The 14,424-nt window shown below is 53.8% G+C and overlaps 1 protein-coding gene across 1 annotated transcript in view; it reads left to right on the plus strand.

Moving 5' to 3' along the window:
* Positions 1 to 14,424, plus strand: part of HS1BP3 (HCLS1 binding protein 3) — a 532,368-nt gene that overhangs the window by 467,571 nt on the left and 50,373 nt on the right. The window contains exon 6 of the mRNA XM_078647732.1: positions 7,438 to 7,573. Within this exon, the coding sequence (XP_078503858.1) occupies positions 7,438 to 7,573 (136 nt within the window). The remainder of the gene's footprint in view (positions 1 to 7,437; positions 7,574 to 14,424) is intronic.

Genomic DNA, 14,424 nt, shown 5'->3' on the forward strand with positions numbered 1-14,424 from the left:
CCCACACCCAGTCATGTGACCCAGAGTGGCATTATGATTTTAAATTAAGATTCCAGAGACACCAAACATGAACCATTTGGAAATTACACTTATAAGATTTAATAAGGTCATTCAATGGTATCCTATGAGAGAGGTATGCCTTGCAGTAGTGAAAATGAATTTAAGGAGTTTTTCACTACCAGGGCATGTAAAACTTAAAAGTACAGTGGCAGTGGTGGCGCTGAGAGAGAGAGTCCCGCTGAAGGTGGACAGGGAACGTGCAAATCGAGGCCCCGGCTCTACGGCCTTCACCCAGCAAATAGGAGGCGGCCTCAGCATACGGAGGCTTGGCACCTGGCACGGCCCGGGATCGGGGGCCGGTGCCTGTGGCCCCATTCCTCTATTGTGACCCGCTTACCTGGAGATCACCAGAGCCTAATAGAGAGACTCCCCGGGCCGGCCCCATACCGCGACAAGACCTGGGGGGCCCCCGCTGTTCAGGAGCCGGAGATCCACAGCGGCTCAGAGATCGCGCCGCTGCACGGGTGGGGCCCTGGATCCGCCCACGGGGGCCTCTACGCGGAGAAGTCAACAGACAGCAGTGGCCAGAGACGACACTGGGTGCGGCTGGCCTCTCGGGGTCTCTGCACCTGACTGGGGCGCCCTGATCCGAAGCGACGTACTGCAGGGTGCGGACACAGGCCCCTTAGTGGTATGGGAGCAGGGAGTAAAGGGTCCCGTGCACTACAAACATCCGGAGGGCCTGGACCAACGGGGCACAGCCGACCAAGAGGGGGTGATCCCTGGCGCGGAGCGGTGCAGAGCGAGGTGAGCGGACCCGGTGCCAGAGGTGGTCGGCACGGATTTATAGGCCGCCTGGGGCGTTAGCATACAGCTTGCGGCACAGGGGCGGTGCTGCACGCCTCGCCATGTCGGGAAACCAGCATAGAGGTGGCCGCACAATACCGGAGCTGCTGTTGAAGGGGGCTGCCAAGGGAGAGAAGAGCCCGTCTGGGGCAGGGGCGGCCAAGGATCCGGCAAATCGCGAAGATGAGGGAGCCCCGATCTCTAAAGCCTTCCTGGAGTCCCTCTTCAACTCCCTACGAGAGGACTTCCAGACCCTCAAGCAGGACATGGCAGGCGAACATCGGGAGCTCCGACGAGAGGTGGAGGGTCTGGGGGAACGAGTGGCTGCTGTTGAGGATGCGGAACAGTCACGGTGTGAGGAGGTAGCAGGAAGTCCTGCGCCTACAGGAACAGCAGCTAGACTTGCAGGCACATGCAGAGGACCTTGAGAACTGCTTCCAAAGAAAGGACATAAGGGTCCGAGGAGTGCCATCCAAAGCGGAAGGGAACGATATTACCCTCTACCTACAGGGCCTCTTCAGAGAAATACAGGGGGAACACGAGGACTTCATCATCCGAATCGATAGGGCGCATAGGGTGGGTCTCACACGCAGGGCCCCCGCTCCTCCTCCAGACATTCTAGCTTTCCTGCCCGACTTCCCCTTAAAGGAGCGCATAATGAAAGAGGCACGTTTAAAACAACCGCTCCGCTACCAGGGACATCCAGTGGCACTGTATCAAGATCTTTCCATGGTCACCCTACAGAAAAGGAGGGCTTTTAAAGTCTCCACTACCTTCCTACAAGACAAAGGGATCTCGTACTCGTGGGGACACCCATTTCGCCTTGTATTCAAGTGGAACGGCGTCCTGCAACAGTTTCGCTCTCTGAAGGACACTTGTGCCCTGTTGGGTATCGATCTGGCCGATGAGTCGGTAAGCGATACCGAGATGAGTGGACCCCCACAGGGGAGGCCCCTTCGCTCCACAGGGGAGGGCTGGCAACGCATACGGTGCAGACGATCACCGAAGGTGGCCCTCAAGACGGACCCATCCACGATAGCGCAAGCTCAGGCAGCAGCCATCCAAGAGGTCTCCAAAGATACCGCAACCTCAGATTGAGACACTTCCTCGAGCGACAGAAAATGGGGGGGGGGGGTCTCTGTTAACAGCTTACTCACTAGCGGGTCTGTCTGGGGCTGGGGGGGAGCCGCTGGGGTTGCCAGTGCCACTTTTCCCTGTATTGACTTCTTCCTTGGGCCTGAAAAAGGTAGTGACTGGTCCAGGACATTTATGATCATTGGGGAGTTTCCAGTTGGGGTTAGGGGGGGTTCTGGGTGGGAGTTAGGGGCGGGGAGAAGAGCTTTTCTTTGGGAGGGGTCCCTCTGTCCACCTTGGGGATTTTATTCTGTTTTTTCCGCTACACACACTACATGGAGCTTCAGACCCTGTCCTGATTTAGGATGGCACACACTAGACTCAAGATTCTCTCTCTTAATGTACGGGGCCTTAATAATCCAATCAAGCGCTGAACTTTCCTATCACAACTGGAACACTCCACAGCTGACATATGCCTTCTCCAAGAGACACAACTCCTGCCCAAAGACTGCCACAGATGAAAATCCCGGGCATTTCCTACACAACTCTTTTCATCTGCCTCTAAAAAAGTAGCCGGGGTAGCGATTTTGGTTTCCAAAGCATTTAAGGGCAAGATGCTGCAGAAGGAAGTGGAATTGAAGGGGCGATTGTTGGTGTACCGCTTCCTAATTGAATGTGTGACACTCTTGATTGGCTCAATCTACTCGCCCAATGAGAAACAAGAAACATTCCTCCGAACAGCGCTAGCGGCAGCCACTGCCAATACAGAACGACACTTGCTGATAGGCGAGGACCTCAACCTAGTCTTCCATAACACAGCAGACCGCTCATGCCAGCAAACAGGGCAAGTGGGAGCTCTTTCCGAATCGGGCCACGCACACCTCCGGGAGCTCGGGCTCACTGACCTCTGGCGGCATCTCCATCCACGCAGCGCAGCCTACACGTATCACTCGGGGGCTCATAGGTCCTATGCGAGGCTAGATTACTTTCTTTGCACATCTCACCTGGTGGCGCGAACCCAGGACGTAGAGATCCTGCCGGCCGCGCTATCAGACCACTCACCAATGGTGGTCACTTTCTTCCTACCAACAACACCAGCCCCACAGCGACACTGGCGCCTCAGGGAATCCCTTCTCCGTACCCCCGCGACGGTGGAGCGAATTAAAAACGCCATCACGCAATTCCTGACCCACAACAACAACGAAGACACCACGCGGGCGACGCAATGGTCAGCCCTTAAAGCGGTCCTACGAGGTGAATTTATCTCCGTGGCCACAGCCAATAATAAGGACAGGAGCGTGCAGAACTCACGCAACGAGTGACGGAACTGGAGCAAATGCACCAGCGCACCGGAGCCATGAGGGCCTGGCGCCAACTCTGCAGCGAGAGGAAGATGCTGTCCGCCCTTGACCAGGATGCGGCGGAATATGCTGCCCTGCGTCTTCGGCAAGCATATTACACTGTATGGGACCGCTGTGGACGGCTGTTAGCCACCAAACTGAGGGAACAACGCATAAGACAGGGAGTACAGGCCCTACGAACAGAAAGGGGTGAGCTAGTCACAGAAGACGCTGACATAGCAGAGACCTTTAGAACATTTTACCAGTCCCTCTATGCAAGTGACGACCTCGACATCCAATCAGGTCGGACATACCTACAAGGCGCACAGCTCCCATCCTTAAATACAGCCCATGCTGACTTCCTAGATAGGCCAATAGCCCTAGAGGAGGTGGTGTCCGCAATCTCCCGCTTAAAACACGGGAAATCGCCGAGACCTGATGGGTACCCGACGAGCTTCTACAAGACCTTCTGCCACCAGGTGGCCCCCCTCCTCCGGGATCTCTTTAACTCCTTTGACCAACCAGGCGCGATCCCCGCAGACCTCCTGGAGGCATCTATCTCGGTCATACCGAAACCTGGTAGAGATAAAACCAGCTGCGGCTCCTACCGGCCGATCTCATTACTGAATATTGACTTTAAACTTTATACAGGCATCCTGTCAAATCGGCTTGCGCCATACATGCAACAGCTTGTCGAACCCGACCAGGCCGGGTTCATACCCCAACGACAAACAAGCGACAACACCAGGAGAGTATTACATCTCATTGAGGCCGGATCGCGAACAAGGCCGGACTGCATGCTTCTCACCATCGATGCGGAAAAAGCATTTGATAGGGTGCACTGGCCCTATGTAAAGCACGTTCTGCGTCTTTTTGGACTTGGGGACGCGCTCTGCACCCGCATCCTTAACTGCTATAAGCAACCCAATGCCACGGTGCGCGTTAATGGTCACACCTCCCCCAGATTCCCGATTGGCAGAGGGACTAGACAAGGCTGTCCCCTTTCCCCAATCCTGTTTGCCCTATATATGGAACCACTAGCACAGAGAATTCGACAACATGCTCTCATTAAGGATATTAAATTTGGGGGTGACATTCATAAGATCAGCCTCTACGCCGATGACATCCTGCTATCCATCACCGATCCGGTTCCCTCACTTCGTGCGCTCTTCGTGGAACTCCATAGTTTTGCGCTCGCCTCGGGATTCAAAGTAAATGAGGACAAATCGATCGCCCTCAACATTTCGCTGTCACCCGAAACCCTGGCTGCGGCACGGGACGAACACAACGTACAGTTGTCAGACACCAAAGTCCCCTACCTAGGAATCTTATTAGGCCCCACCATTCCTGCCACGGTAGACGCGAACTATATTAAACTCCGCACACAGCTTCGAGAGGTGCTGCGAAGGTGGTGGCGCCTTCCGCTCTCCTGGCTGGGGAGGATTGCGGCCACCAAGATGACGCTACTACCGCAAGTCCTCTACGTGTTCCAGACCCTTCCCCTGCGCCCACCTCAAAGTTGGATCCAGCGGATGCAATCTGAAATAGCACGCTACATCTGGCAAGGCTGCCGTCCGCGATTCAAACATGACATCGCGGTTTTACCACCTGCGCATGGCGGCGTAGGGATCCCAGACCTCCAACTCTATTTCAACGCAGCACAAATGCGGAGCCTTGTGGAATGGTACCAGCTGCAATCGAGCAAGCCCTGGCTGTTTCAAGACCAAGCGGTGGCCGGTATGCCACTACAAGGAATCCCCTTTCTTCCGCGATGACACAAGCCACCCAACCTTTACGCATCCCAGATCACCAACACGGTCATGGAGGTGTGGGACCGAGTAGCTACCAAACATGAATTGACGACCTTTACCTCCCCACTGACACCCCTATTCGCTGATCCCGACTTCACCCCGGTCTTGACCCGAAAGCATTTGTGAACTGGCGACGCACCCCCTGCAAAGAACTGGGGCATCTCTTCGACCTAGAAGGCATCCTATCTTTCCAACAACTGAAGGATGCCTACGCTATCACAGAGGGAGATAGTTTAGCCTACCTGCAGGTGCGACACTGGGCCCTCCAACCCGATGTAAAGTCAGGAGCCCATCGATACCTCACACCGTATGAGAAGTAGCTAGTTACCCGCACCACTGAGAAGAAATTAATCTCTGATCTGTATCAGCACCTCCTTCTTACAAACACACACACATACAACGCAGGAAGATGTCGGTGGGAGCGGGAACTAGGCAGGACCCTCACACACAAGGAGTGGAGCGGGATCTATCACAGGGCACGACATTCCGCATACCACTCTGGCATTACCGAGACACTCACCAAGGTAGCAACATACTGGTACCACACTCCGGAGCGCTTACTCCAGGCGAACCCCCAGATCAGCGACCGCTGTTGGAGAGGATGTGGGGAATTGGGCACATTGGAACATCTGCTTTGGAGCTGTCAACATATACGGGAATACTGGGACACTATTATAGATGAGGTGGACTCTCACCTAGACACTCAATTGCCCCGATTCCCCGCCTACATCCTGCTGGGACTACCCAATGCCCTGATGTACCCACTGAGATCCCACAGGGGCCGTCTCATAGCTATTGCCCTAGGGGCAGCTACCCAAAACATTGTGGCACATTGGCGATCACCACACTGTCCCCCGCACACAAGCTGGTTGCACAGGTTATGGATGGTGCTTGGAATGGAAAAGCTGTCGCTGGTACAGGCCGGGAGGGGGGAGGAATTTCCAGAGTTGTGGCGCCCCTTCCTAACATTGCTCACCAGTGAATTTCGTGAGTTGAGCTGTCCCAGATACCTACGTCTCCTACGACTGGCAGATACGTCAATTCCGGACCCACAGCCCTCGAAGAAAACACGAACATGCAGGCCCAAATAAACGTTCCTTTGCCTCCCCAAACAGAGTTTTATGAAGCAGATTTTTTCTTTGATGGACAGAGGGGGGTGGGAGGGGGAGGGAGTGGGTGTTAAGTTCTAAGGCACTTCAACAGCTTTCTGTCATTGCATCGGCCCTGTGGGCACTCTGTTCGCTCTTTGTTAATGCATGGTCACCGAGCAAGACTCGTATGTCTGACATCGCAATGCCTTCTTGTTTTTTTTCTCTTAAAAATTCAATAAAAGATTTAAACCATAAAGAAGTACAGAAAATGCAAATCACATTGGATCTTAAGCTTGTTCCCAGATAAAAGGTAAGCATCTTCTTTATATATACGACCCTCCAGCTTTGCAGTGGAACAACAAGGAAAGGACAGTTTTATATTGGGACTGATGTTTAAGGAAACATTTACTTTGTTCCACTAAAGGCGGCTAGAAAATCCAAGCAGCCCACCGTAGCAAATAAATAAATCTGGCCTTGTGTAATGTTATATGGTGCTCATGCAAAGTGCTGTAATGCCCTTGGGCCATGATTCCGCTGTATACAAACAGCAACAAAAAATAGTTGCATCTGAAGTCAATTAACTGTGAAGACTCCAAAATTATCCAGTTATGATGGTTTATGCTTTTGGAAAGTACGGTCACTTCTGGGCAACCCGTTGTTGCCTTCTCTGGCTCAACTGAAGCCAACCTAACTTTAAGTCATTGTGTACGGTCTGCCATGCCTTCTAAAGAACTGGACCTGTGTTTTTATCCAATCTTGTCCCATTGAGGCAGGGCAGTTCCAATGTATACTCCTCCACCTCATAGTCCCCTGCTTTAGGAATGCCTGCTCAGTGTGCCATGAATTTCGTCATCTTGGTGCCAAATTGTGCAACAGACCTCTGTTTCAAGCCTTTTGTCTTATCGACCATCACGGGGAGCACTTGAAACACACTTCATCTGGTAACCTAGTTTTCTGTTGCTTCTTTGGCGTCCTGCACCTGGTGTCCTATCGCTATGAAGCATGCAGGTGAAGTGGTAGTGCTATTTATAAATAAATAAACAAAAATAAAATGGTATCGGTTCAGCACATACCATAAAAACAAAAAAATATTTCAGTTTATTATGATTCCTCTTTAATTGAACAGGCTTGACTTGCAAATCCTTAAAGTACCTTAAAATGCTGTGCTGTGCATGGAGATAAGGTATATTTCTTTGTTCTTGTTTTCTTAAACTACATTTTCAAATGCTAGTTATAATAAAATTGAATGCCATCTTTAAATTGTTTAATCAACAGATCTGAAATTATTCGAAGATCAAGACCTTGGTGGAACTGTCAAACTAGGTGATTCCCTTTTGCTGCCAACTGCTTGTGAGAGCAAATCTGGGGCCTTTAACACAATCCTAGACGAGGACACAGAGGAACTATTTAGGTACTTCCTTCACCTTCTAAACAACGTGCAATAGTTATGTTTCCCTTCATGTTATTGTGGCTGTGTAATATTTACTGTAATAAATTGTATTCAAAGGAGTGTAGTGTCAGAAATAGAGTTGAAGCAAAAATGTTATCCTAATGGCATTCTGGCATTCAATACAGCGCGCTCATTTTCGATAAAACATGGAAACTTTCAATTGGTGCACATAACTGCCATTTGTTGACATCTAGGTGGTATTCGCTTTTATCTCTCGCCTCAAGTCATGACAGTGTGCCAGAAAATCAGAAGGTACGGAATCGCACACAGCAACAGGCGCAGTGGGAGGGACTAGACACACGGGTGGCATCACTGCCATATTTCATCGTCCAACTTCTGCCCAACTGCACAGAGCCTAAATCCTCTCTTAATCTGCATCACGTCCAGTCCTGCACCTCCACACATCACCTACATACTCAATAGAAGTGCAGAGTTGCAATTTTGCCATTCATTGGTGTAAACATTCACAGCTCCACCCCTGACTAAACCCCAGCTCATCACGGTGATGCCAGGACTCACCTGTTGGCTTCTGCCACACAATCTTACTGCACACTTGTGTTGGTCCAGCTCCCAAAACATCTCAGACACGTGTGCCATGCACTTCCTCAATGATTTTCTTCTGGGATTGATGAACAGGGCTGACAAAGTTGCATTTTGTCAATTGTGAAAGGCAGAATTGGAGTGTTTTGGGATACACCTGTCCAAATGAGCCCATCTGAAACTGAACATATAAGATCTCCCATGAAGTTCTCCTTCATTTTCAAAGCGGTATTGTTGGACTATGTCTCCTACCTTTGCCTTCTGGGAGTATACCCCTCAACAGTTTGGAATGTTATCACCATGCTATCATAATTGTTTTGCTCAAACGTTCTTGCAACTTATAGCCTCCAAAGACATTAAACAGCTGAACAAGAAGGCAGCTGTATTGCAGGTTGTTAATGACTGATCCACAACTTGGCAAACTGCATGCTTTTTCCACTAATCAACCTCTCTTTGTTGCCCTTTGTGTTTCTCGTTGGACATGAAAGCGTTCTCACAATATGGATTGTTTTCATACAATGCAAGAATTGTTTATTCAAGCTTTTTGTGAATTCATCATTGGAGGCCAGGCCGGCATTGTACATTTTAGATTGAGGGATACCCTTTATTTTAAATTGCTATTACCTTTATTATGCCTCCATAGACCTAAAGCGCAAACCGGAGGCTTCCAGGGCCATTGTTACTTGTTTAGCCATGCCTCACATGAATCGGAGTTACTATGTGCAAAGACTGCGGAGCAGCATGGATGACTGGTTCAAAGAGAAAACCTACCCAGGAGCTGCGGGTTGCAGCCAACCAGCTGAGAAAGTTGATTATCTGCAAGAGACACCGAAGGGCTGGCCTGCTGTTGGGCCTGCACTACCGCCTCAGCCTGCCACAAGCGCATCTTGGCTACAGACTGGTCCTGAGCACATTGGCCTGTGAGCCAGCTTTGGACAAGGAATGTGGTCTTGAAAAGGATGTGTGTATGTATGATTCCTTTGGTGCCGCCGGAGGAAGTCACTAGAGTTTTGAAGGAGACCACTATTCTTTGCAGTCTGTCTCCATAATCTCAATTGTCTGTAATCTAATATTGTCCAAAGTAGCACCTACCCAGGGATGTCCTACAATAACCTTTGGAATCGTACTATCCAATAGTCACTGACTGCCATAGAACTTCTTGACTCTGGGTGAATGTGAATCTCTTTGATAGTTTGTAATTTACTCCAAAGCAAGCAGTTGGTTAGCGATTGAGTGCAGTGTTTAGTGTTTGATTCTCAGATTTGTGTTTTTCCTGCCATGATCTTTAACATAGTTTCTCCTATTGTAGCTTCCACGGCATCCCAAATAGGCAGTGTCTGCTTGACAGTCCTCATTTTCTCTGAAATAGTTTTGAACTGCAGTAACAATTTGGTCTTTGGAGGAGGCATCTGCAAGTATTTTCTCATTCATTCTCCGCGACTTAGTGTATTTTGTATTGTTGTGGATGCTTAGGCCAACCAAAATACACAAGTGGTCATTACCCCCAGGTCCCTTATGTCCTCGGCCCATTCAGAACTTATGGAGATAACCATCTCCCGACAGAAAATAAAACAAGAGGAATGCTGGGATATCCCTACTTCCCCTCCCCCCGGGAGTACAAAGGTAGGATCTACCCAGCAGCCCTCCTGTTCTTTTTTTCTGTCTTCGACAGATTGGCTGATGGATGCTGTTGATGATGGGGGCTGCACCGGCTCCTGCTGGGCTTGAGTGGCGTGCAGTCCTCTTCTGGCTCCTCCTGCCCGGCTGCCTGGCTTCACGGGCAGGGGTGTGGTTCCTGTTGTGTCTCCCCCCCGGCCTGCCGGGCTTGCTGGGGGGGGATTGACTTCTTCGCGGCCGTTGTTCCGGTTTTCCGGCCCTTTGCGGCTGGTGCGCCGCCTCCCGGTTACTTCCGGGTCGCTGTGCGCGTCTCCCCGAGCCTGGCCGGGTGGGAGACGCGCTGCGCTGGATGGTCGATCCCGGATCCGGCTGTTGGTGTGTGGGGGCCTTGCTGTTGCTGCTCAGGCCCCCGCTCCGGGTGAGTCCCGCTTTTGCGGTGTTTTTGCTCCCTCTGTCAGTGTTGTGCTGTTTGTTCCGGGGCGTTGAATTCCTGGAACGCTTGTGTTTGCACTCCTGCCTCGGATGTCTCGAGGCTGCCGCTGCTGCTGAGCCTGCCTGGGAGCGTGGTGCTCGGTCTCCGGCTGCTGTTCCCTGGCTTCCCCCGGAGGGTGCTCGGATGCGGCATGGCTTGTTCCGGTGTGTTCCTTGTGGTGCCAGTACAGGTGGCGTTACAGCAGGTGCTACCGGCTTGGAGCTGGTGACCCAAGTTCGGTCCTCGGCATTGGTTCTGCATCCTGTGCTTTACTGTTTGCAATGTGATGATTTTTCCCTCCGTCATGCGTTTTGCGATTTTGACAGGGTTAACTGTTTGATGCCACTCTCTGCTCCCGACATCGTGTGAAGGGGCCTGTGGTTTTCTGTCAAGGGTGCGCACTGTACATATGACATGCTTTGCACTGACTAACTTGGTGTCTATATACTGTTGGGAGCGTGTTTGCTGCAAGAGTTGCGTGTCGGCTGGGCCGCTGCTCTGTCCCTTACTCTCATGGACCCGGGTCTGGGGGGGGGGTGTGCTACCTGCCTCTGTGGTGGGGCTGCTCTGTCCCTGACGCTCTGCCTGTCATGCCTTTTCGACTTGGACGGACGACTTAGCGGTGGGTGGTCCAGGTTCTAGTCTCGGCGGGGGCGCTCTTCCTCCGGTGTTTCTCGGCGGATCTCCTTTCTCGCGGTTCCTTCCGACTTGGCAGGGTTCCTCGGAGTCTGGGAGTGGTTGTGTTCTGTAGGCTGCCTCTGCCGTCTTTGGTGCTGCCACCCTTGGTTCGTGCCTCCTGTCGACTCGCCACGCTTCTGAGTGCGGCGCTGGGCTTTGGGTCTCGGTTTCTGGGGTGCTTTCCCGGGCCCAGGTCTGGATGGGTGTGTGCGCTGCTCTTGTTCTCGTTGCCTGCCTGTTTCGCTGCGGCTGGGTGTGGGTGCCTTTCTCCTTGATGTGGGCTCCTCGCTGCCGTGCTGCTGCTCGTCCGCCTCCTGGGTTGCCTTGGCTGGCACTTCCTTTTGCTGTGTTGGTTGGCTGGCGCTTTGCCCTCTGTCGGTCCTCCGGTCCCCTGTGCGGCGTTTGGTTGGCCTCCGCTCTGCGGTTTTGCGCCTCTGTTTGGTGTCGGGGCTTGCTTGTGGGCTCTGTGCTGCATTCCCTTTTGGGGGTTTCCTGCTGCTGCTGTTTCGGGGGTCCGCGCTACCTTCGGCTGGCCCCGGTTCTCCGGTGGTGGACGTTCCGTGGGTCTGTTCCCTTGGTTCTCTTCTTCGGGGGTTCCCCTGCTCTTGGCGCCTCTGGGGGTGTTTGCCCTTTCTGTTTCTGGCTTGGGTTCCGGTCGCCTCTGTGGTGGCTGGTTCTTTTTGCTGCTCCTGCCTTTGCTTGCTCGTGGGTTCCCTGTGTGGTTGGGGTTTCCCTGCCTGCTGGTTTGCGCCTTGCCCTCTGGTGCTCTGGTGTCGGTGTCGCTTCTTTTTCTGCTTCGGCGGCCTGTTTGGGTTGCCTTCTGCTTCCGGCTCTCTGCACCGTCTGGTGGTGGGTCGTTGTTCCTGCTTCTTGGGCCACTGCGCGGTGGGTCCTTGGGCTCCCCTCGTTCAGGTTGGCCTGCCGTCCTGTTCTTCCTCGGTGGTCTTGCCTCCTCTGCGGGCTGGCTGTTGTGGCCTCTGCCCTGCTTGGGGATCCTGGTTCTTCCCTTCCGGGTTCCTGGTCCTATCCCTCCTTTGCCTTGGCTGCGCCTGGTTCCTCTCGTGGGTGCCGATGGTTCTTTGGGGTGCTGTCTCCCCTCTGCCTCTGCTTGGGTGGCTTATGCTGCCTTGGGTCCGGCTGTTCTGTTCCTCCCGGCCTGCGCCTGTTGTCGGGCGTGGTGCGTGGTGGGGGCCTGCTTGAGTCCTGGTGCTGTGGCCTTCCCTTTGCTGGGTTCTGCTGTTTCCTGGCATCCCCTCCTGTGTCTGCTGTGTTGTCTGCCTGGGGCCTCCTGGCGGCTGCCGGGTCCTGTCATGCCTCCTTTTCTCGGGGTTGGTGTGTTGTTCCCACGCCCCGCTGTCTGCTCGGTAGCTTGGTCTGGCCTGGTTGGTTTCTGCCTGGCCGCCTGGAGCTGCGGGGTGCGATTGGCTTCTTCCTTTGGTTTTCTTCCCTGCCTCTTCTGGTTTAGGTGGTGGTGCGGGGTGGCCGTTGTTGTTGCCTCTCCTGGGCCTGTGGGTTTTTATCTCCGCGGATGTCTGCTGGGTCTGCCTCCCGGCCTGCCGGGCTTGCTGGGCGGCGTGGCTTCCTCCTGGCCGGTGTTCCGGTTTCTCGGCCCTTTTGGGGCGGGGGCGCCGCCTCCCCGTTTCTTCCGGGTCGCTCTGCGCGTCTCCCCGTTGCTTGGCCGTGTGGGAGGCGCGCTGCGCTGGTTGCTGTGGCCTGCGTTTGCTTCTGCTTGGCTTTCGGCCGTGGCTTTCTGTGGTGGCCTGTTGCCTTGGGCTTCCTCCCTGTTGGCTCCTGTTCTGGGCTGGTCTGCCTTCTGTTTGTGCGTCCTGCTCTGGGTTGCCTGGTTGTGCTCTTGCTGCGGTCCTGGGCTGCCTGGTTGAGTCTCTTCTGGGAGTTTCTTGGGTGGCTTGGCGCTTCTTTGCGGGTGCCCTGTCTGCCTTTGGGGTGGCTGGTCCCTGTGTCGTGGGGTTCCGGTTGCTTGTGGGTGTGATGTGTTCCGGTCTTCTTCTTGTTTCTGTCCGTCCCGCTGTTGCCTTCTTGTTTTCCCTTCTTGCCTCTTCTGGGGTTCGTTGGGGCGTCGGCGGGGCTGTTGGCTCTCGGGCCTGTGCTCTGTTAGGGTCTTTCCTTCTCTGTCCTTCCCTTGTTTTGGGTTGGTTCTGCGGGTTGCCTTTGGCTTCCTGTCTGTGTCCTCGGTTGCGGCTTTCGCCGTGCGGGGTTCGTCCCCTGTGCGTGCCCTGCCTTGGGTCTTGCCGGGCTGTGGGGAGTGGTTTGCTTGTGCTTCCTCCCTGGCTGCGGTTGGTTCTGTGAGGTCCTCTGGGATGGTTTTGCCTCGGTCTCTCTGGCCTCTGGGTTTCTGCCCCGGTCATTTGCTTGGGCTGTTTGGGGTCTTTGTGCCTGGCCTGTCTCTGGTTTGGCTTGGCTGTGGTTGTTGTGTCCTTCGCGGTTCCCTTGCTGTCGTCTTGGGTCCTCCGGGTGCTTGGCCCGTCCGGTTGCTCTCCTGCTTTGGTGTTCGGGTTTGCCTTCATCGGGCTGGGGCTTCCTGCTCCTATTCCTCCGCTTTGGCTGGTGTTCTGTTTCGGGGTTCCTGGGGTTCCTTCGGTTCCCTTTTTTCTCTTTTTCCGGGTCTCTTTGTCCTGGTTGGTTGCCCTTGTTGGTTGTTCCTGCTCGGGTTTCCTGGAGGTGCTGATTCCCTTTGCCTTGTGTCCTCGTCTTGCGGGACCTGGTGGCTTGGCTTCCTGGGGTTTGCTCTTCGTTCCCTGGTGTCTGGGTTTTCTCTCTTTCCCTGGCCTTGGGCTCGGTCTTGCCTTTCGGGTTGGGTTCTGGTGGGCTTCCGCTGTTTTTCTTTGTTGGGCCTTTGGTTCCTCTGGTCCGCTTGTCTCCTGCCTGTTCTTGCCTGGGTTGTCTTCTTCTGCCCGCTTCTGGCTTGTTGGCCTGGTGGATCTTGGCCTTTCTCTTTGTTTGGCCTCTCTTCTGCTGTTTGTCCTCTTGCCTGTGGTAGCTTGGGTGTCTGTGCTCCCCCTGTCGCTGGTTGGCTGTGGGGTGTTCCTGCGGTGGACTGGTTGGCCTCTCTGGTGGCCGGTCTGGTCTTCTGGCTGTGCGCCCTTGCTCTTGTTGGGTGTGTGCTGGTCTGGTGGGGTTCCTCTTGTCGGGGGCTCTGCCTGGGGTTTCCCCGGTTCTTCCTTTTTCCTTCTGCGGTTGCTGCCTTGGTGTGGTTTCCTGGGTTGGCTTCTGTTGGGTTGGGAAGGCCGGCTTTTTCTGCTTTGGTATTTCTCCATAAGTTCTGAATGGGCCGAGGACATAAGGGACCTGGGGGTAATGCTCTATTACTTACCGGTAATCTTCATTACTCCTGGTCCCGTTGTCCTCGGCCCATTCATACGCCCCTCCCTCCCTCCCGGGCGGCCGGCCTTCCTGTCTGGGCTTGTTTGTACAGGAGGGCTGCTGGGTAGATCCTACCTTTGTACTCCCGGGGGGAGGGGCAGTAGGGATATCCCAGCATTCCTCT

The sequence above is a fragment of the Lissotriton helveticus genome, chromosome 6 (assembly GCF_964261635.1).
Source record: "Lissotriton helveticus chromosome 6, aLisHel1.1, whole genome shotgun sequence".
Classification (NCBI taxonomy): domain Eukaryota; kingdom Metazoa; phylum Chordata; class Amphibia; order Caudata; family Salamandridae; genus Lissotriton; species Lissotriton helveticus.